The following is a 23553-nucleotide window of genomic DNA, read 5'->3' as shown; positions in this document are numbered from 1 at the left end:
GAAACACTCGGGGATATAGACCGCGCATATGCGTATGTGTTCGAAACAGGGGTTGTTGCACAGTATCTCACATCTTGAAGTTTTTTACTTTGGTCTGCAGGAGAAGATGGTGAAAGTCTCCTAGTGAACTCTGAAACTCCCTGAGTTTTAGGCAGTTATGATCAGATGTGTCAGGTACAGTGAATGGTGAAACTTGCCATGGCCATGTCTCAGTTCAGCAGTGTGTCAGTTTGCCACATTGCAGCAGTGTTGGAGTGGATATTTAAGAGACGTTTGACATTATTGAGAAATTGAGTTTTTATTGATTATGGAAGTGTCTCTTAAAGAATAGCAGGATTTTCTGTTGCAGAAAACAGAATAACCTTTGAATGTTTACCTGAAAAACTTCACGGCTTAATTTTGGCAAACATGCAAAACCCCTGTAACATATGGCAGAGGGCAAGTCATCCCGTAATTTACATCGTGTTTCCAATCGAGAGATTAGACTGTTGCTGTGACTGAAAAAGAGAACACGTTGTTAGTTATTTGTCTTTGCAAGAACCTGAAATATTTAGAAACCTGCTGTGTACCTGTCAACACCTGTGGTTTGACGGAAACTAGTGTTTCCCAGTAAATTGAAACCAACAGGTTTTCATAAAGTCTATGTATTGCATACATTTGGAGGTTTGTGCATTTTTGAGATGCAAGTCTGCAGGCTTTGATACATAAAATAGTTCTAAATATATTAATTTGGTTATTTTTGAAGAATGATAACCATGGATTGAATGTGATGTCTTGTGGATTAAAATAAAAAAAAATATACAGTCCTTATTAGTTGTCAGTTGTTGAGTCAACCATAGGTCTCAATGCTTTATAGTTCTTTACAGTTGAGTGATGGCATGTAGTGTCCTTAATAGTAATCAGTGAAAGCATATCTGTTTATTATTAATTTTGTTTTTTTATTGACTGATTTCGTTTGACTATGACTCACAACTAGGCTTTTGATTATTCTGTGAAAAATTGAACAAGAGTTTTGAAGTAACTATCACAAGTTTTGATGGGCAAGATTTTTCGTCTAAGGTAAATCAAATGATAGGACTATTTGAATTCAGTAGTTGATGGAGAGGAGGGCTAATAACAAGGCGGTTGAAAGGCTGGAGGGGACACTAATGTTTTGGATGAGCCTCAGGCAATGAAAGGTATAGTGTCAATAATTTGCCACAGATCAAATGAAACATCGCTTTTTGAGTTCGAGGTAACCATGCACGCTGTTACTGTGATACGTTAAACAGTGTACAGTATTACTCTCAGTGCAGCAGCTGTACTTTCTGAGGTTAGAGAGAATGGGAGCTGAGCAGGTGCCGAGGGGACTCTCCCTCTCTCAGGCTCATTGCTGTGGTGGACTGTTACTTTCATTGGTTTGAGATTTCTACAGCAAGCGAAGGCTCTTCATGGCCCCAGACAAGAGTAGATTTTTTTGCAAGTTCTCTTCAAATGCTGAGAAGACATTACCGCACTGCTTTCAGGACAGCTTGCCACAGCATTTCTACTGCAGTAGCTGAGAGTTTTACAGTTTCAGATGTTTTTAAGTATGCAGCCTTCCCAAAATGTGTAACTCTCATTTTAATAATTATTTTTGCATTAGAGTTTTGATAAAGGTGAGGCAGGATGAATTGTCTGGCACACACACCCACAACCAAGGGCTCGTTTTGCTGCAAGCCACATAGCACACTACAGCAGAGTGAGCACTAATTAGTGAGTGCTACTCCACTGATGGCATCTGGAAAACCCACAGATGCCTAATGAACTTTAGGGTGACTGAGATAGGTGAGATGAGGAGCCCCTGATTACCCCCCCTATCCCCAGCAGAACTAAGGCAGTTTGTTCTGCTGTTGTTCAGGTCATTGTTGTCCAATCACGTGGCCTATTTCAAACTGTGGCTGTAAGGCTCATCCTGCATTCACTGCAAACACCTTGCTGACTGAACCACTCAGAACATCTGAGCAGGATATATTTTGATGTTACGGTACAAATTGTGGTCGAACACAAGTCTGCAAAATGCTGAGTTTGCAAAACGTCACATGAGTGTAATTTAGAATGCTTCAGACTGCTGTAGTGCGGTACCAACCCTTTATATAAAATGCTAATAAACTTTCAGCTGATCAGCTTTCTGTTGAATTTTTGACATGAGGGAGACAAGACATTGGATGCATTAGTGTTATGCGTGTTCATATGCTTGTGCATATTAACATATCTTTCCTTTCAAATGCAACAGAAGTTCTGTTATTGTTGTGTTACCAAGCAAATCTGTTGTGTTCCACCTATTGCACTTACTGCTTTTGTTAGCCATGTAATTAGAAGGCTTGTTCTTGGGAGAAATAAATCTGCCATTTCAGACTTTATCGGGTCCCTGTATTACAGCTGTCATTCTTGTCCAAGGATGGACACCTGTGAGGAGGGCTGGGGTCCGCTTTCCCTCTGAATGGAGGTCCGCTGCTTTGCATGCTGGGGTGAAGCAGCTGGCTTTTATGGAATATGTGGTTCTTTTTTTGTAAAATTCATTTTTTGCTGTTCTGTTCACTTGCACCACCATCCCCCACCATAAGGGATAAAAGGCCTTAGGACAGTGTGTCTATTCAGCTTGTGTGCTTTATTACGAGGGCTTAAGTGCAGCTTGCTCTCATTCTCTTTAACAGGATGTGCACATGTAGTTCTTACCGCAGCGGTTGTTATCCACGCTGCATGGCACTAGGCTTGGGGACTGTCAAAAACAGGGAGAGGGGTAGTCTACATCCCAGATATTTACTCAGAGATCTCTGAATCAAAATCCGAATAAATGAGAAAAGTCTTGGGAGAGAAGAACACATCAACATTTGGGCTTTGACCTGATAAAACCTCAGAATATCACACAGCAAATTTAAAGCATGGAATTCTTTTGTTTTACAGTATGTAGAAAAGCTTGGTGCATGTTGAATTTTTATTTTTAATGATTTTGGCCAACCCCAGCTTTATTTTCCCTGAAAATTCATAAATTGCCTGAAATTCTTGAGTGCTTCCTCTTTTGTTAGTGTATTTTTCTTAACTGGTAAATATTCATATGACAGCTGTCTGTAAACATCAATATCAGTGTGTGAAGTCAGGGGACCTACTTAAAGCCGGCCATTTGGTGAGGAATTCTGTTATTTCCTCCCAAAGGATCACAGAGAAACGACTGAAGCTGTGTGGCGTAGGATGGCATAATCCTGTAGATAACGCCAAAATTTTTATACAGTTTGGGGAGAAGCTTGTTGATAATTGTGATGATGCTGTATATTGCTACTTTTTTCTCACTGATCATGAGCTATTTTTCAATACACAATTCACAATTTGTTGTGAGTGCAGTATGTTGATTGTTGGGTACCTATTTATTAATTCCAGCAAAATGTATCTGAGAATGCCACTGCCACAGCAGACACACTAGGCAGTGATCACCTTCAGGCAGAGGGAAATCTGTCTGCATTCATACATTAAAACCTGTCTCAAACAGTCAGAGGGAACCTGGTCATTCCAAATAACACTGGAAATAGTAGAACTCATGGCAAGTTAGATAAAAATCCCAATAGTATTTAACCTCTGTGTAGATGATTTATGATGCGTCACCAGTATGCACTTTACCACTGGCCACGTAGAAGAGGCAACCTTTGTAGGTAAATTACAAAGTGAATGAGTGATTCTAGACTTGGCTTATCAGAGGTTCTGCCAGTGCCTCATCGGGTACAACATCAAAAGAGGAGGCAGCAATCCTCTTAGTTTCCCTACTGGGCCTGCAGGCCCTAAATACAGTCTCGAGGAGAAGTCTTTGGGACAGAACACAGCAATATAATACAAATGTATAAATTTGACGAGAGACATGAAGTGGCCTAGAGAAATGCAGGTACACGATAACATATAGCACCTCAACTCCCCCTAGCTCCTTCAAACACATTCTAGATGGAGACACACTGTGTTCAATACTCAGAATGATACCCTGCTGAGGCACGCCAGGGATTAGTGAGATTAGCGTGGCACAATGTTATATAATTGAATGTAACCGTTGGAATGGGAGGTGGGGGCGCGGGACTCTGCAGCTTGGGCGCCTCTGTTAGTGACAGAACTGTGTTATGGCTAGTTGAAGGTTAAGAAAGTTTCTGTGATGTCTGGCATTTAAGAAAGAGTTTTGCCATTTTGGTTTCAAAATAACAAGCGTCTTTTGTCAGTCTAGAGTCCTACACTGAAAAGCACTGAGTGTATTTAAGGGAAAACAATGGAGTACAGTCACTAATCCATTACAGAACAAGTTTGATTATTGTCAGAATGTTATTTTTCACTCACATCCCTTCTGCTTACTGCTCAGTCCTCTCTCATCCATTTAGTGCAATTATTCTTTTATACAGCCCTGACCAGACAAGAGAGTTACAGTGAACTCTGTGCCCTGCAGGGTCTCCGAAAAGAGTATGCATTTGGGGGAAAATTTCATTGGAGAAAACCTTTTATATCTAAGCACTAAATCTTAACAGGCTTATTGACTGTCTTTTTCTTTGTTTATTTTGTATTCTTTTCTTTGTAATGTATTTGTTTCTACTGAGTTGCTGTTTTATACTTGAGTAAACATTGGGAGATTGTAATGGCTGCCTGTTATTAGGTTTTATTCCCAACTGCAACCTTGATCCTCTTCTTGAATTGGAAAATGGGAATTACTTAAATGAGAGAGCTAGTCAGTTCTGGTAATTTCTTCCTAACCCGTAGTAACGAGCCACAATTAGCACCTTGAAGCGTTTTAAACTCTTTTGTCTTGTGATGTGAATTTTAGATACCTTTTAGAAATGTTTCCACAGTTCCGAACTGTTCTTTAAATATTTACTTATTATTTGCGTTATGTGGTTACCAACCTGGAATCGAAGAGGAGCAGCTTCCTGTTTGTGTGTCTCATGTGTTGCCTGATGAATATTCATTGTAATTCACAGAAGGTGATATAATTTTCATTCTCGTTTCTGTCATGTCCTCAGTGAGGGTTTAGACCACAGTTTCCTGGTTGTTGAGGGGATGACAGAGATAGAGACAGATGTGATTCTCTCACAGACTGAAGATCAGACTCCACTGATAGCCTGAAGCCACTGCAAACAGTGAGAGCTGCACCAGCATGACTGTCACAGCACACAGTTGGAGCTGACAGCAACCTTTCATAATTCCAAATAGGTTTTGTTAATTAACACTGTGGTTGACTTGCATTAGTTGTATTGCATCGCCACAGTTCACTGAACTCTGATTCAGCCTAGATATGAGATTGCAGTTATTTTTAACAGACTTTGTGTAGTTGTTGGGGAATGAGAAATATACTGTACACTTGTCTGTGCCCATGTTCTCTTTTCTCAGCTTCTATTTTTTAGAAGGCTTGATAAGGCTAGTGCAACAAAATGTTGAACAGAAAAGCTGAAGATACTAATTGTTGTAGGCTAATGTAACAGTACATATTTCTGAAGAAAAGAACCTGTGCTTTTTGCATTGACCCGGACAGCTGTGGTAAAAACTGTTTCCAGTTAAAATTATTTGTCAACACATTGGTTTTTCTGTTTGACCAGAACAAAAGAGCAGGTCTGGGATTCCTTTCAAATGCAACCAATAATTGAAGTATGCTGTTAAAATCCTGATCGTTTTTTATCAGTGAGTAAGCTCATTAATGTATATTTCTCAGAACTGAAAATTTCCTGTCAGTTTTTATATTTGTACTAAGAGAAACATTTTGCCTGAAAAAACACTACTGATGAGTGTAGCTGCTGCTTGCAAACGAGTTCTTAAATTCTGTTTTGACTTTGAATAATTGAAAGCCTCCATATCCTCATCTTTTTCAACATAAATTATTAATCGCATTTGAAAGTGGATTTAATTCAATTTGGGCTTTTCAGATGTGCTCCCTGGGCTGAAGATAGAGGAGAAGACCTAGTTAATTTTCCCAGGATTCTCCAGGATTAGAACTCTGCTGTCTTGGAGAGCAGGATCCAAATTCAATTATACCCCTGATTTGATTAAACCAGCAAGGAGAACAGGGGTGGAGACAAGCACAGAGTCTCTCCCTGAACTGGTCAACTCCAGACCTCGAGGGCCACATAGTCCTTTAGTCCCTGCATTCTCCTCTTGTCATAAACTCTTAATTAAGCCCTCTGCAGGGTAAAGTCAAATCACCTGTTTTCCCTCATTCTTATTGGTAGCTAATTGCTAATTAAATCACACCTAGAAAATCTGCAGGAATCCACTGAAGATTCAGCTGAACCAAACTTGTGTAAAAGAAGACATTTGTGTAGGTGACTTCAGAATTTGTTGTATTTTTATTTTACAACATATAAATGTGATCTTGAAGGTTCAAAACAGTTGTCCCTGTCATGATGTAGATGTAGATGCCTCAACAATAACTGCGATACAAGTGTGCATGCGTGGTCTTCTCTCCTCATGCTCATGTTTCACTGTCTGCTTTTACAGCAGCTAAATGGTGAATCCTATTTTCTAGTCTCTGAAAACTGTTTTCATGGCCTCATTGCTCAGGTATGTTTTAAACAGCCGTTTACCCGTGTCTCAGATGGTTTTGTCGTTCTGCTGTTTTATTCGCATCCATTATTAATCGAGTCATGACCACTTCAGCGAGCTGTGTGACTTTCTTTATGCTCCTCCACAGATTAAAAACTCGTAAAACTGCTGGCTCCTCACTTCATTTTTATAGATATATTACTCCTCCTCTGAAATTGTAGCGCAGAATATTTTATCTTCCCCTCTTCATTTCAATATGCAGCAAAAAGGGAGCATTTTGATTGAAGCTTCGATCGGAAATTTCATGAATAAATGTGAAGTGTATGGCACCTTTCCAAACAGGGAGATTTACAGCTTTGAACCTGGTCAAACTTGAAATCATAACAATGTATTTTAGTGTTTCTAGAGAACATTTTGATTCTTTGTATTCTCTTCAGTAAACCTAGCTTTGAGAACAGAGGAGGAGTGTGTGCCGACAGTTTCTTGTGTTACATTACAGGCTGATTGAATAATGGGGGTTTGATTGTGGAGAGTCAGGTAGAGTTACAAAAATAGAAAAACAAAACTATCCCTATGAAAACCATCCAAATGTATAACTCTCCTGGCAAAATTTAAGTAATTATAATGATCAAATGGGATGCCATCTTTAATTCTTTTGGTGATAGACTCACAAATGCTGACAAAAATGACAAGTAAAAAAGCTTGCGAACCAAGGCAGACCATTGGATAATGCTATCAATTTTAGCTCTATTATAAACGTGTGTATTATAATCTGTAAGAATTGCAGATAAATAAGCACTGCACTGGATGGAAATTCATACTGCATTCAGTTTCTGTATTTAGATGGAGAGGCTTGAGATTAAGATGAGATGGCAGCTATGGGTTCACTATCAAAATACCATGGCTTACCAGTACTAAGCAATCAACGTAATTGAAAAATGTAAGCTTCTGACCGAAGCTCTTTGATAGCCTGTACTTAAATTTGATTATTCTAACACAACAGTAACAATTTTCTCAAGGGCTTTTCCGATGACAATAAGACATTGCTTTTAAATGAGTGAAATATTTTGTAAATAGCTGTAGTTAATGTGTTTTTTTTGTCTCCCCTTGTACGTGCTGTTGAAAAAAATATGATTAGTTACTGAGCTTAACTGTTGAAGAGAGGAATATGTAATAACGAGAAAGAAGTAAGCGCTTAATGCTCTATGTAAATTTGACAAATTTGTATCAGAAAGGAATTATGTTGCTCGCCACTGAATGCTGCTAATGGCACAGGTTGGGGGGGGGGGGGGGGGGGGGGGGGGGATTGTGCAGCTGCTGTACTGAGTGTGTGTGTGTGTGTGTGTGTGTGTGTGTGTGTGTGTGTGTGTGTGTGTCTGCACGCACGCATGTGTGTGTGTATGTGTGTGTGTGTAGAGAGAACCCTGACATGGGGTGATCTGAGGTAACGGCTTTGTCTCTCAGCACTGCCATCACTTTCACATGGGAAGGCACGATGCACTCACATGCCCGCTGTGTCTACAGCTCAGTGTTTCTCTGACAGTTATTAATGATCCATGGTCCATGGAATGTACAGGCTCGCCATCGGCTGTTATTTCATGAAGATATTTATTTATTTGCAATGCCTTCTTTTTTCCTGATTTGCTTTGTTGAGTGGCTTACAAAATTGCCTCAGCCAATTGTAAGAACACATTTGTGTTGATATTTAAAGTGGAGGTTATGGTTTGTTTATCATGCTGTTAAATGTGATTTCACCACATTTATGAAAATCCAAACTGGTGAACTAAATTTGATCTCTTTAATGACTATTTGTTCCTGCTGTAATTGAGCTGAACATGATTACTTTTTTGTGCAGAAGAACTCAAAAAATATAACAAGTAGAGCACCCCATTAGTACATATTGTTAAAGATATATTTTTAAACATATAGGCCTATTAATTCTCATTTGCTGATAGATCAACGTGTTTGAATAAAGCAGACTTCATGAGCTTACTTGAAGGGTATATTTCAGTTACTGAATACCTTTTGTTGAAGCTGGATTTTTCACAGCAATGACCTGACAGTTTTATTCATGTACAGGGACTTTCCTCGAGGCATCAACCTCCACTGTGAGTATGTGTGCCCTGGGAAATTCAAAAATCCAGGGTCATGCCCCCTCTGACCTTGCTATTGAGTTTAGGTAAAGGAGTGAACATGACTTAAGTGGGACCACAGTGGGGAGCTCAGTGACATAGAAGTTTGTGTCTTCCAATCCATGTGCTGGATTTTAGGAGAGATGGCACACAACCAGGGCCTTTGTAATGTGTTCTTAAACATGGAACATGGGGGACTAGTTTTTTCTCTAGAAAGGTCAAAGCTCAAGTGTGTTTCATTTGTCTCCAACAGAACAGCTCTTCTGCTTTGCAGTGAATTTAGAAGAGCATTAGCTGATGCATCATTTAAGGAAAACGTGCTTTGTTCTCTTCAAAATTAAGCCACTTGACATAGCAAAAATGTCTTCATGTCTATGGTTTTTGCATCCAAAAATGTTTGTCCGTTCTCACCATTGAAAAGGTGCCTCAAAACTGAGTCATGGCTTCAATTGAGAGCAAAGGGCAAATTGATAAAACACCAATACAGAAAGCGCAAGTTTCATCAAGATTAGCCATAGAGACGATTTACTGTCATTTTCTGTCATGTTTTAGACACTGTTACATGGAATCTACACCCGTCATTCTTTCACATGGCTGTCGGCTGCACCTGGAACAGAGCTACCACACCTGTCATTCTGACTGTCAGTGTGGCACTCGACCTGTCCCCAGGAGGCAGGGGTGTTACTGACAGTGTTCTTTACTGATGAGAGACCGAGACGGCCTCACTTCTTATCTTCCCCGCAGGCAAAGATTACAGACAACTGGAGGATATTAAAGTAATGTGGGCCTTAAAAAAGAGGACACAAAAATTAAACAAAAGCCTTGAGCCTGCAGTAAGCCCTGTACTGTGGCTATGGAACAGTTAAGGTTTTATACCATCCCTGCACAGGGCCATCTGTCTGTCTGACACATCTCCTTCATGCATCCATTGCATTGGTATAAACTGCTCCAGGCGCAGAAGGACACAGGTGCTGGTTATTCCCTGTGGTCCATCTTGGTAGCAGCTTTGTGGACCCATGCATTCTCTATTGGGATGTGAGAGGTAGTGTTTGCCAAACAGATTCACCCGTCATGTCCATCAAAATTGAAGAGTTGAGTATAACATGTGGACACATGGAGTGCAGACAGGCAGTTTCACACTGTATTTGAACTGGATGTAAATGTATGTGATTGGATATGGTGATGTGGTTTTACCTTGAGACTAGAGTTGGGTACCGAGGCACCGGCTCCTATACGACCGGTATCGATGGGCCGAATCACGACGCAGATTTCGGTCCCTCATTTCGGTGCCACTTAAATACCTGAATCAGCTGTTGATTGAAATATTTGCCCTCTGGTGCTCCGAAACGGACGTTACAGTACTGTAACTGTTATCTATTGTAGTTGGATTAGGTTTTATTATTGTTATGTAAATTTGCTAGGTGTTTTGTATTTATTTATAATAAATTTTATTTATAATTAATTAATAATAATAATATTATAATTAATTTAAGTAAACTTTAACTCTTTCGCGTGTACGGTCACACCAGTGTGATTAGCCGTTTAGCGTGTATGCTAAAACTGATGCGATTAGAACACTAGATTGGAAAAATTCTAGCTAATTTTAGCGTTGAGGAAACTGCGATTTAATGTTAAAAATAAAGCAAATGCTAACTGAAAACTATGAGAAGCTTAATAACGCTAATGAAAACATATTGAATCATGTAACGTAGCACGCGCGCTACATAGCATAAAAATAAGTTACGTGCAAAAGGGTTAAACTGTTAACAGTTAATATATTGTTCAATTTCAAGTTCAAATTTGCCTTAGCAATAAAAAAGCTTTGTGCTTTTTTTAAAGTAGGCCTATTGGTTCAGGGACCATTTAGGGACCGGTACCATTTTAAAAGTATCGCTTTAGCACCGGTATCGGAAAAAACCCAAACGATACCCAACCCTACTTGAGACACTGGTAGCGTATATCACACCAGAAAATCAGATAATTAGTAATTTGTTAAAATTATGATTAACATTTTGAGGAGAGGATCCAGTCATCTAGGTCAGCGTTTCCTAAACCTATTCTGGAGGACCCCTTGTCCTGCATGTTTTAGATCTCTCCCAGCTCCAACACAGCTGATTCAAATGATCAACTTGTTATGAACTCCTGAAGCTGCTTAACAACAAACTGATCATTTAAATCAGCTGTGTTGGAGCAGGGAGAGCTATAAAACATGCAGGACAAGGGGTCCTCCAGGAGAGGTTTGAGAAACGCTGATCTAGGTATAAGAACCTTTTGATACTATTTAAATTTGGATAGAATGTATGAACTGAAATTAAATAGACAGTATTCCCTAACCCCCACCCCCATCCCCTATACATGCGCCAGTAACAGCTCTACCCTCTTTTCGCTAATTGGAGATTTGTAAAAGTTCTTGAGACAAGACTGCCTTTGTAGTTGTGTTGTCAATGTGGCTGCTACCAGAACACCCTGCCCCTGCTCAGGTCCATCAAACAAGGGAAAAGCAGAGATCATTAAAAAAAACAGTGAAAATGTCTCAAGGAACAAACAATTAGCACACTTGTTTTCTAGTATGCGTGTTTGAATTCACATATGTACTACAGTCATTGATTTCAGACTTTCAGATATCCTTTTGTGCACACAGTTGGACATAGTCATACAATGCAGACACTCCTGCACAGTTGTTGGTGATAGACACTGCTTTAGAGCTACTGTTCCCATGTAAAGTCTGCACGCTAGGGTTTGAATACAGACAGACCCCCTGTGGCCCCCTGCCCAGCCAGACATAGACCAGTCTCAGACACACAACTGGTTGAGCTGGGAGCTCCAGAACACACAAAGAATACAAGTACATAAAGCACTGATTGTTATTGGAGTGGAATGGAATCTACTTGCCATTCACTTTTGTCCTTTCTGCAACTTATGGAGACAGACTTTAATTAACTTTTGAAGAACAACCCCCCCCCCCCCCCCTTTGCTTTTCACAAGGACTTGATGGGAAATAAATATTAGCGTACATCTTTTGCAGACTGCAGAGTGAAAGCACAGGGTTGTTGTGCAGTTGGTTGGTGCACCTGTGGAAGAGTCGCCCCATTCTCCTTCATGCTTGTCTGTTTTTATGTTTATCCGTCAACAATACTGTATGCAGCAGTCTCATTAACTAAATCCTGGACCCAGAGAACCGTTCTCCTTACCTTTGATACACAGATGAACGCATTTTTCCTTTTTTGAATAAGTTGTCTCTGTTTTGCTAGTTTACCGTTCACTAAAATTAATCATCTGTTTGTGTTGAAAAAATGTAATATGTATGTCACTTTATTGAGTTAAAGTCAAATGTTGTTTCAATCCAGGGGGAAATTTAGATTTAGTGCTTCACTGAGGATTGGTCCTGGAAGGAGAAAAGTGAGAGAATCCAACAGGAGCTGTTTTGTGTATGTCTGGTGTTGCTGTAAAGGGATGTAAGGAATCTCTCCATCTCTTTTCCTGGGGAAGTGAGCCCACAACATCCTCTGTTAGTCAGCCTGTTTGTAACTGTGTGAGGGGTCAGGGAGGGAAGAACTGAGCTCTTTTCTGCCACCACTGTTCTGTCTGCCACACTCATCTCAGTACAACAGCCATATGGTGTTGGAGGTGTGTGTTTCCTCTTTGCTAATTCTCAAAAGCTTGAGCATTGAAATATAGGCCAGTAAATGGTGCAGAGTCGGCTTTCTGTTGTGCTTGACAGTGTTCTGTGGGACAGTGTGTGCAAGGAGTGTGTGGGGGTGCAGATATTGCCAATATTTCTAAAGTTATGTGTTGCAAAAACCAAGATAAGAAGTATAGTTAATTCACTCAGGCATAAGTAATTTCGGAAGTGCACAGTACTGCTTTGTGTGACAAGACATATTCACACACTCATGCACAAAACATCAAGCAATCAGATCAAAGGCTGGAAAAGCGTCAGATTCATTATTATTGTAATTTTAAATTCATGGGCAGTTCCTGAAATATTTGACTGCATACCTAGAGGGTCAGCTACTACATACGTTAATTTAAGGAGGTGAAAATATATTTAAATATACAGCATTAGTGATAAAAATAAGTATTTTAATCATAGAAAACAGGAAATGCATATACTTTTGCAGACATTGAATAAATGGATTAATGCAATTACTGGCAAGCTCATTTGCATCCAGTAAGCTATTTAAAGATTTATGTTTTCAATCACTGGTAACCTTAGTTATTTGCATCTTTACAGAAAATAAAAGGCTTACCAACAGTTCAGCAATTCATATCACAATATTTGCAACTTGAGGTATTTCATAGCAATTCATTTGGATTTTAACACCATAATTGAGTAGATGTTATTTTTATCTGCAAAATCAGCATTATGAAAGGCTTGCAAAGTATAATCATTTACATATATTTTTTACCATATGCTGTGATCCAAAATGACTAAGTACAGTGAGAGTATAAAGTGGATCTAATGAAGTTGCAGGAACAAGGGAACACACTGAACAGTGTGACTAGTTAACACTGCTCAAGCTACAATGCTAAAGAGCACAGTGCTAAAGAGCGCTAAAATTGAACGCATGATAACATGACTCTTTGACTTTGGTAATATTTTTGGTTGTCTTCATGATAAATGGCACTCTAGTGTCTTGTTTGTTTGTATTTTCTTTCATGATGTATCACCTCCTTTGTTGTTCATATAATCTTTGACAGTGTAGGATGTAGGACGGCCAGTCTCTCAGCTGCATTTTTTCCTGTTGATTTTAAGACATTTGGAAGACTGAAGAAGGTATCATTGTTCATCTGATTCCTGCCTCGTATACTGGCATCCAGGCTAAACTGTACTTTTTTCCATAAAATACATTACGCATTATATGCTTTGGTAATTACTCAAGACAAGAGATACGTTATATTCAAATTCTAACAGCTGTTTTCATTAATTATGCACCACTGAGTACCATATTACATGTTGTAAGTGAACCCAAATTGATCCTTAGAAGTGGATTGCTTGACTTGTACAAGCAGAGAATTTAAAGAGCGTCGGATGGGAACTATGGGTATGAATTTGTCCCAGTAGCTTTAATCACTATGCGTGGGAGATTCTTGTACCTGTATTTCTCATAAGCTGAGAGCAATGCATAGGTGCACCAATCCAAACCTGCAGTACAGCAATACAACATACACTACAGTAACCTGAATAAAACACAAGTGAGGAACACGCGAGTTTTGACTGAATCATGATATTGTAACAGCTCTGTGATGCCTGTGAAATGCAGAGACGCATGGAGCGGAGAGAGAGAGAGAGAGGCAGAGCGGGGAACGGAGCTCTCTTCAGTCAGACACTGCAGCCTTCCTTCAACTCCTGGCTTTCTTGTCATTGTTCATGTCTAAGTGCTGACTCAGCCCTTGTGTAGCCGAGAGGTAGCTTAGGATGGCCCACAGCTGGAAGTGAAGACCAGATCTTGTTCAGCATGCTGGTCTGGACCTTCCATACCTTCCTGAGAATATACCAGCACCTTCCCTCAGCTAGGCTCCTATACCAAGACCACTCTTCATGTTTTAAAACTGTCATAATGATCATAACACCATAGTGTGAGAATCAAAGTTGAATGGACTCTGTTGAAGGTTGGTGGAATCACTGTTCTTGCAACAGGGTTTTGACACTTCAGTTTGTAAGCAGCACACCTGTAGTTAATAAAATGCAGTTAACTTAAGGACTCAAGTTCATTTAGGATACTGGGCCTTGGTAATCAGGAGATTTAGTGTTCGTCTCTATTAGCCATTGAATTTTCAGTATGAAATTCATTTCACATTCACTGATTTCTGGACTCACATACTGGTGCTTCCCTGTTTAAGAGATTATTCATTCAGACAAACATTTTGGGAGCATAGCACTGGATTAGATGCTCCCAGTTTTTTGTTATCAGTGTTCAGTGGAAGTTAAGTTATGCAATATATTTAAGAGTGTTTGTCCTGAAAGGACCCTTGCATCCTTACTGCCTGGCCTGTGTTACTTCCACTCCAGTGCAAAGTGGCTGTGAGGAACCTGAGTACAGGATAGCCCAGGGTAAGGCTGCAGTCCTGTCCTGGCGGGCAGTGCAGTACATTATTGCAGTTCCACGTCAGCTGTCTCAGTGTTATATGCCAGAGACTGGGTGAGAGAGGGAGATACCGCTCAGCCTCTATCCAGGGCCTTTGGCAATCTCAAAGCAACGGTGCAGGAAGGGGCGGGGAGCAGTATCTGCCATTAAAGCCTGAAATGGCACATGTGATTAATATTAGAGCTACAGGAATTTGTGAGGGCTCTGTAACATCTTTCTTGTTCTGTCGTCTGCAGTAGTCTGGCCTAGATGCAGCTTTCCAGATGAGAAATATGTTTTGTTGCACTTAAGTTTTTTTTTAGCTGAAGGAGCAGTGAGTGCACACCGTGCCTGTGAAGTTGTGATGCAGGCTGCACTTTACTTGATGTCACTCCACTCATGGGGCTTTGCTCAGTATGCGTGCATTTGTCTGGGGTCTGGAGCGTATTATTTATTGTTGTGACGTATTAGTAGTTATTATATTCGTTTGCTATTACTGATAGCTCACAAGGTCAGTTTATATTGTTGCACTTTATCCTCTTTGCCAGTTTCACTTGCGTCCTGTTACGTGCTAAGCACAGTGTGACTGTGTTGTGTCTCTGACCAAAGCTCTGCCATCCTGTCATCCTGCCGCCGGTTTCCCCTCCACTCTACTCGGAAAAAGATTTGCAAAGAAATAACCTTCCCTGTTTAAAAAAATAATAAAAACGGTATCTTAGCAACGGACAGTAATAAAAACACATCTCTCTGGTCCCTGCAATAACAAAATTATTCAATTACTGCATAAATACAGCTGTGAAGGCCATGTCTTTCCTCTCTCTGTGCAGCGCTAGCAGACTGAGCTATTTATGGGCACTCAGCCACCAGTGCCAGTCTGTGATAATAATTTCATTCAGTAATTCTGTTTGTTGATGACCTTCTCAACTTTGTGTACAGGCAGATTTTCCACCTTTGTTTTGAGTGTGGAAAAGCAAGAGCGTTTGACAGAAGTGTATCTAGCCATAATGTGGAAGGGGTACCATGCCTGTTTCTTCGCTGTTTCTTCTTACAGTGCTTTTTTTACTGTTTCAGGAGGATGGACCACACTGACAAAGGATGTGTTATAGAACATTTATCACAAATAGTTTTGACAGGGATAATGAAATTGGAGGGTCAAAAGAGAAAGGGTTCCAAAGGAGTGTGGGCGGATTTGAGATTTTGAAACCAGTTACTAGACATGGAGGTTGGAAACCTTGGGAGCATTTGGCATTTAGTCTTGGGTAGGTGGTCTACTGATCCCTGCTTTTTATAGAGCCTAGAGCGGCTGAGGAGAGGGATGAAGTGAGCAGGAGGGAGAGAGGATGCAGAGATTACAGCACTTGATGAATGCAGTTTAGTGGGTGTGTTTATACAAGTGCTGAGAGGTTACAGCCTGGTGCAGCCAAGGTGTCATCCTTCCCCCTGAACCTTAGTTGTATCTAAAAACAATGTGAGGCTCCTCTTGTCTTGGCGAAGGTTAGTGAATCTGTTTCTGCTCCCCTAGTCAGGCAGCAAGCAGTCTACGGCAGCAGGCAGTGAGGAGGTAGGTACTGTTGAAGTGGCAGTGTGTTGTGGGCCGACAGACTTGTATGAATGGGTAAAGCCTACAGCCCATGGCGTGATGTTTAAAAACCATTAGTGAGTATATTGTGACTGATCCTGTCTCGCTTTGGGGTGGCTCAGTACTTGGCAACTGAGAGTACCAGTACTTTCATGATGGAACGAAACCAACTGAAGGTTCAATACCTATTGTTGGTTCTGAAAAATAAAAACATATTAAAATTCGCTATTAGATGTGCCAATTTGCTTAGTGAGAACACCACACAAAGGTGTCACGATCATTGAAGTATTACTACAGACAGTTGTTCGAAAAAAAAGAATTCAGCTTTTTTGCTGTTTGCATGTCTTTTGCAGCCAGGCTTTTAAAAAGAGTAGTTGGCCAGTGTGTAGACATGTTGGAGTGAGAGCTGACATACCACACAGGTTTTGAAATTGTGGAGCTGTGCGTGTCACAATGCCAAGGTGTGCCTATTATTATTACTTCAAAAATGACTATGCTTGGTAGTGTCTTGCTAGTTTCCACACTGGTTTGAAACAGAGATTAACTCAAGGTCATGCAGAATCGCCTACTGATTCCTCCAAGGCACCTGGCTGTTTTTTTTCTCTTATTGTGCTGCCGTTGTTTCTTTGGTGGTCAGGTCTCAGTGGAGGGATCCAAGAAAAACTCTGGTTCTGGTCACGTTCTGCTCTGTTCCCCATCTTCTACTTTGTCCCATGTGTGTTTAAACTTCTTCCATGGCTCTCTTGCTGCTTTTTAAGGGAAACAGCTGCTGGAACTTTGTTATTGAAAGGTCATTTTTGATTGGTTGTGGGCAGTCGTTCTCGTCACCTGAGCCGTTCCTTAGCCCACATCATTCCCCAGCCAGCCGCAGTACTAATTAATAATTGCTGGAGTTCAGTTTAACTGGCGTGTAAGTATTTAAACAACACAAGCTTAGAACCTGAAAGCAAGACCCAGACTGATGTTTAATTTTGCTTCAGGAGGAGTTTGTGAATTTGCCACCAGCTGCTATTTGCAGACACAGAATAATAAAAGCAGCTCTGCTTGCATGAGAGCAAACATTCCTGGATAGTAGTCTGTGTGTCTGGAGGCAAGACCCTATTGTAAATTTGCTGGGAAGATACACACTAAAGAACTACTCATCCCAGGCCTTAAACACAAATAATGTTTATGTGTTGCATCATGCCTTCCCCTCCCTCCATGGCATTCTTAGTTTTCTGAAATGTACATCCTTATAAATAAGCCAAACACATACAAGCTCTCAGTTTTTTGACCTGAACCCTGTTACATTCTAAAAAGGCACGTGTAAAAGTGTACATATTACAAGGAATCTCATATATTTTTCTAATTGTTAGTGTCCTTGCGCTCACATATCAAGAATTTGTAAAGCCCCCTACAGATCGTCTGTCTAGAATCCAGGCCGGATCTCTGGTTTCTATCAGTGGAATTTCTCTCTGCTCCCTTTGTGAGCTTTCAAAATGTGCACAATAAGTCTATAGTTCCTTCGTGATGCGTGGCCCCTGACTACAGATCTGTGTATGTGGTGTGTACTCTCCACGCAAGGCTGCTGGACAGAATTTCTGCCCAGTGTTTTTTCTACTCATTTTTATGTAAAATAAACTCGGAACAAAAAAAAAAACAAAAAAAAACAAATCATGTTCCGTTCCTGATGCAGAGTAGAAACAGAATGTGAGAATCAAGTTTCCTCCTTTTAGGAGTGAAGCTCACAGAAAAGACTATCGGCTTTCCAACCACAAATAAAGATCATATTATGTATCCTGTTGTGTAGCTGACATTAAAGTTGGATTCAGTGTTTCAGAGTGATCGGAAACCAAATTCAGGATCACATGGAGTAGGTGATGTACTTTGTCTCTGTCACCAGAGATATTAGTGAGGGAACATAGGGAAGAAATATACGAGATTCCATGATGTGGAGGAAAGTAAGTAAGTGTTAATTTGTGAAATTTCTGAGCCACATGGGACAGGTAGGCTTTTGGTTGAAAGATGTATTTATATTGAGAGTACTGATTTTTTTTTGTATTGCGAATTAGAGGAACCGTATTTCTTCTCCATTTAGATACTGTTATTAAGGTCCATTTGGAGATTCAAAGATGTTTAGCTGGGGGTATCCAGTGCTGACGAGCCCTTCCTTATTACATCACCAACAGTCCTGTCAATTGTCAAGCACACAGAAATGGATGCCCGCTAATGAGCAAAGCCGTGGATCTTATGATTCTTCGTTGTGGGAGAAACGGGGGTATTTAAAGATTTATGTAAAGCTAATGTTGTTCGCCTGCAGTGTGCAGCGAATGGTTAGGACAGCTGGAAGCATTTAAACTGTTGTGCTGCTAAGAGCAGCTCAGGCTGTTTATTGCATGAGATCTGCTGTGTGCCACAGTCATGTTCAATTTCTCTCCCCAGGCCAGCTAGCTGGGGGGAAGGGTAGTGTTCTCAACAGCACCATCATACAATGCTCCAGTTCCTTAGGATCCCCCTTGCTAGGGAACCGCAGAAAAGAGTTAATTAATCCTCAGCAACCCCCTAACAAATATATGGCTGTGCCAAAAAGAGGCCCTTAGTAATATGAGTACTCTCACTTTCAGGATAGGGATATTATTGTATTAAAGTTCTGTTTCAAGACTTTCAGACACAGTGCTGAATCTCACAGGGTCAATTAGTTGGATTCCACTGGCAGAAAACTGAAACATATAGAATGACATGAAAAACCAAGTCCTTGTTCAACTTTTTCAAGCTGTATTTAATTGCTGTATTTTAATTGAAAGCGTTTTCTTTGAAATCTAAGTTAAAGCCATTTTGGGGCCAACTCATGAACGCTTTGACTGTAAAAGAGCAAAATTACTATTTAAAAGAGTGCAGCTGAAGATACTCACAGTTTCATCATTTGAACATTTCTGTTTATTGTAATCATGTCTTGAGCGGCAGAATAAAAAGAGCCAAAACACACAAGTGCGTGTAAGGTTCTTGAACAGTGGTTAAATTTCAGCAATGTAGTGATTAATACTTTGGTCCTACAAAGGGTTTATGTCTGTCTGTCTTGCCTTCTCTCTCACGTACACATGTACACACAAAACCCCAAATCTGGCTTTAACTCAAGTGAGTTTTAGATATGGTGTATGGTTTATATTTCACTATTTTTGTACAAATTGCTTTTTTAGGGAGGGAGTTTGCTGTGGGCTGGGGAGTAAGCAGGAGAAACCCTGTGTGATACCAGACTAATTAGTGACTCTAGTGAAATTGTACTGTTGGCCTTTAAATTATCAAATAACTGCAGCTTGAGAGTGGCCTCCAAGGCAAGATGAAATCTCACACCGCAAAGAGGAAAAATAATCAACCAGATTCAATTCAATAAAGGATTACTGTGTGCTGTGTTGCCATGCCGAGGAAGCAGACAATGGAGCTCTCTGTATGCTGGTTGGCTTCTTTTTTTTCGAGGTCATATATCCTACACAAAGCGAGAGGCAAAGTTATATGTCTCGGTGTATGTCACAGGCTCTCACTCTCCCTGACATCACTGTCCACTGTCTTCCTCTCCAGGATGAGTTCCATCCGTTCATCGAGGCCCTGCTCCCGCACGTGCGGGCCTTTGCCTACACCTGGTTCAACCTGCAGGCGCGCAAGCGCAAGTACTTCAAGAAGCACGAGAAGAGGATGACGAAGGACGAGGAGCGCGCGGTGAAGGACGAGCTGCTGGGGGAGAAGCCGGAGGTCAAGCAGAAGTGGGCATCGCGGCTCCTGGCCAAGCTGCGCAAGGACATCCGGCCTGAGTGCCGCGAGGACTTTGTGCTCTCCATCACCGGGAAAAAGCCGCCGTGCTGCGTGCTGTCCAATCCCGACCAGAAGGGCAAGATGCGGAGGATCGACTGCCTCCGGCAGGCCGACAAGGTGTGGCGCCTGGACTTGGTGATGGTCATCCTCTTCAAGGGCATCCCTCTGGAGAGCACGGACGGAGAGCGCCTGGTCAAGGGCGGGCAGTGCACCAACCCCATCCTCTGCGTCCAGCCACACCACATCAGTGTCTCTGTCAAGGAGCTGGACCTCTACCTGGCCTACTTTGTACAGGAGAGAGGTGAGTGCTCACATGCCGGCCACCACTGTTTACACTGCGACACTGCCAGGGAATGCTTATTTCGTTTCATGTGTGTGTACCTTTGTCGATTATAAGGAGATGCTGCTCTTGAAATTAAAGGAAGTCCTGCATTTATTTAATGCACTGCCAAGCACGCAAGAACCACATTCTGCTGGCCTCAGTCTTTATGGATGCGTCCTTGGCATGTTGCATTGGCTCACCTGGTATCCTCATTACATCTTTCCATTTTTTGTGTGCCCATTATTTCACTGGTTTAAATCTGAAAAACTGCTTGTTTGGGTATGTGCAGCTGGAACTTCTTGTGACACCTGTTTATTAGCTAATCATACTGATTAGAAATGTTTTAATACATGCCCAATTGTGATAGAAACCTAAGGAAACATGATTGCCATTGTGTTTGTAAATAGTAAATGATGACCTTGAAGTTTTATCAGAACAAACATCGAGTTCTTTTGCCTCTACCATAAGCAATTAGTAGCATACCAACATTTGTGTATAATCTTTTCAAGATCCACTTAAGATGTCTCATGCAAATATGTAGTCAGAAATAATTATGCCAGGTCTATCAGTAAAATATAATTGACTGTAATAAACTTTGTGTCTTTCATTAGCCCTCCTTTTCAAGGATCAGAGCTTTTGGTTTTCTTGGACAATGTAGATGACAAACTGGATTTTCCACTGGTCGATCTGCTTCTGGCAAATTCTCACACGCATACTTTTGTATACATTTTTACAGTCAGCATGTACTGAAGCAATTTATCCCTACTATTTCTTAAGAAGTGAGACCTTGAGAATTGTTACAGCATCAATTTCTTGAAGGTGACTGAGGGCTTCAGTCAATAGTGTAGACATTTCTCAAGTTCCTTTCCGAAAGTGATGGTATCTGGGTTCTGAGATGCATGCTGTTGTTTGTTGTCATAGTTGATATTTCTCAGAAAGAAATGCTATGTAATGTAATGTAATGGGTTAGGACTGCCTGAATTTCCTGTGAGTGAAAGGCTTACTTTTCCCTCATTTCTGTCCAAAAGGGTGTATGTGATGCTAGGTAACTAAGTGTGAACTTGTCTCATTCTACACTTAAATAGAGGTACTTGCCACATGGAAAAATTATTATAGCAGTCGTTTTTGAGTAAATAGCTGTCTATTTAAAATATCTGTATATTTTGCCCATAGCTAAGTTTGTAGGCAAATAACATTCTGACCCCAGTGGCAGTAAAATGTTGGAATATTATGCGTTTCAGCTGCAGTGCCTCATTGAAAATATGTTTGTGCAAAACCTGTAGATCCATTCAGCCAGATTGCTGACTTGGCTCATGATAATTTTCTTCCTGGAGTATTATGAGTGTACATCCTGCTGTGGTTCAGGCAGTGCGCTGGGTGACCTTTTTAAACAGGCATTTTATTGTCAGAGCCAGGGAGACACACAGCTCCATGGAGCCTGGTTTGACTTGGGAGAGAAAGAATTTGTCTGAGCCAAGTCCTGATGCTGTAAATCATTTTAAATGAGCATGGCTTCGAATGAGCCAGCTTCAGAGATGTGTTAAAATTTACAGTGTTGTATAAAAGGGTGTAGCCTGGTAGTTAGCTGGGAAAGCTGGGCGCTTTTGGAGCCAGTGTCATTGCCACCCCTCATTCCTTGGCTCCAGCTGTCCCCCAGTGGGGCAGTTCCTCATCCACTCCAGCTCCAGCCAGGACACCTCTGAATGCGCCGCTGCTGTGTGACTGCAGGCATCGATGAAGTGCCAAACAGGGACAATGATGCACTGCTCTGGCCGGGCTCTGCCTCTCCCTAATGGATGTGATAAACCCCAGGAAAAAAAAAAAAAAAAAAAAACAGAAGCATGTGTTCTCCTTATATTACCGGGGAAACTGCATTTTGCTTGTGGATTCTGTGTAATTGAAAACACCGGTGCTTTTGCCTCAAGCAAAAACAAAAAAAAAAAATTTGGTACATAGTGCTGTGCTGGATTGGCAGCACTACTTCATCTTTCACCTTTCATCTTTCCATGAGGTGCTGCAATAGGTAGAAAGGGTTAAGTGTGTCCATGTATTACAGCAGTGCTTTGAGCATGTGCAGTGTGTGGAGTCAGAGATTTACAGTGACTGGGGGGGTTGCAGAGTGCGTAGTGCAGCTCATTTCTCTATGGGCCAGGCGAGTGACTCAGCATCACACTCTTTGCACTGTGTCAGACACCAGGGGCTCTGCGCTTTTATTTCTCTATTGACACTGCAATGCTCGTGTTCACCGCCAGTTGCGATTGTCTAGAAATAATGATTTATTTCTATATAATATGTTTAGGCTTATGTGTCTTAATGAATATTCCCAGTCATATAGGATCCACCTATAAACCCTTCAAGGTACAGTGTTGAGAAAATAACAATTTCATGGTCAAAGCTGTTTCATTATTTTCCTTATAACTTAAAGCTGGGTTTCCCCTAAAGCAAAGGCCAGGATAGACAGGGTCTGACTCAGCTGTGTCACATTTGTTTTCAAACTGTTGTTTTTTCACTCCATATAATTCCGAAATAAAAGTAGAATGTGTCTTTTTTTGGCAGCAAAAAAACGTTGCCGGCAGATGTGTTGGCTCTGCTTTGACGTGATCAGCCGAGCGTCGCTCATGTCTAGATGGAGTAAACATGGCGATCGGCGCGTGAAGAGCCAACACTGAAGGAGAGGAAAAGCAGATGAAATAAAGCAAAGAGAGGGAGTCCTGTTTGCAGTGGGGATTATTTCTGTCCTCAGCTGCAGCCTCTCTGCCTGTGCCACTCACGTCCCTTCCTCTCACGCCTCCCTTCTCAGCCCCCCCCCCCCCCCCCCCAACCACCACAGGCGACCTTCACCCTGAGAGACGTCTGGGTCACAGTGGCGGCCTCCCTGTCACCTGACCTGCCTAATAGCTTACAAACCTCTGGCTGTAAACACTCAGATAAGGAGCTGCAGCTTTTCACTTTCACTGAGACCTAAGAAAGAGGGAGGAGGGGTGGTGAGAGAGAGAGAGGGGGGGGGGGAGCCAGCCAGTCAGCATTTGTTCTTAAAGGCACAGATTCTCTGACAGAGAGCACTCTCTGCTTGCAGACTCTCTCCCTCTCCTGTCTCCTGGATATGAAGTACCAGCAGTGTTAAGCCGTCATGCTGCACCACCAGCTGGA

The 23553-nt window shown here is 41.3% G+C and overlaps 1 protein-coding gene across 3 annotated transcripts in view; it reads left to right on the top strand.

Moving 5' to 3' along the window:
* nfic (nuclear factor I/C) overlaps positions 1-23553 on the top strand; it is a 97839-nt gene that overhangs the window by 10967 nt on the left and 63319 nt on the right. For all 3 annotated transcript variants that reach the window (XM_036521529.1, XM_036521530.1, XM_036521528.1), the window contains exon 2: positions 19851-20382. In XM_036521529.1, coding sequence (XP_036377422.1) covers positions 19851-20382 — 532 coding nt within the window. The remainder of the gene's footprint in view (positions 1-19850; positions 20383-23553) is intronic.

This window comes from Megalops cyprinoides, chromosome 2 (assembly GCF_013368585.1).
Source record: "Megalops cyprinoides isolate fMegCyp1 chromosome 2, fMegCyp1.pri, whole genome shotgun sequence".
In the NCBI taxonomy this organism is placed as follows: Eukaryota; Metazoa; Chordata; class Actinopteri; order Elopiformes; family Megalopidae; genus Megalops; species Megalops cyprinoides.
Note: the sequence above shows the minus strand (reverse complement) of the source record. Positions and strands in the feature narration are given on the sequence as shown.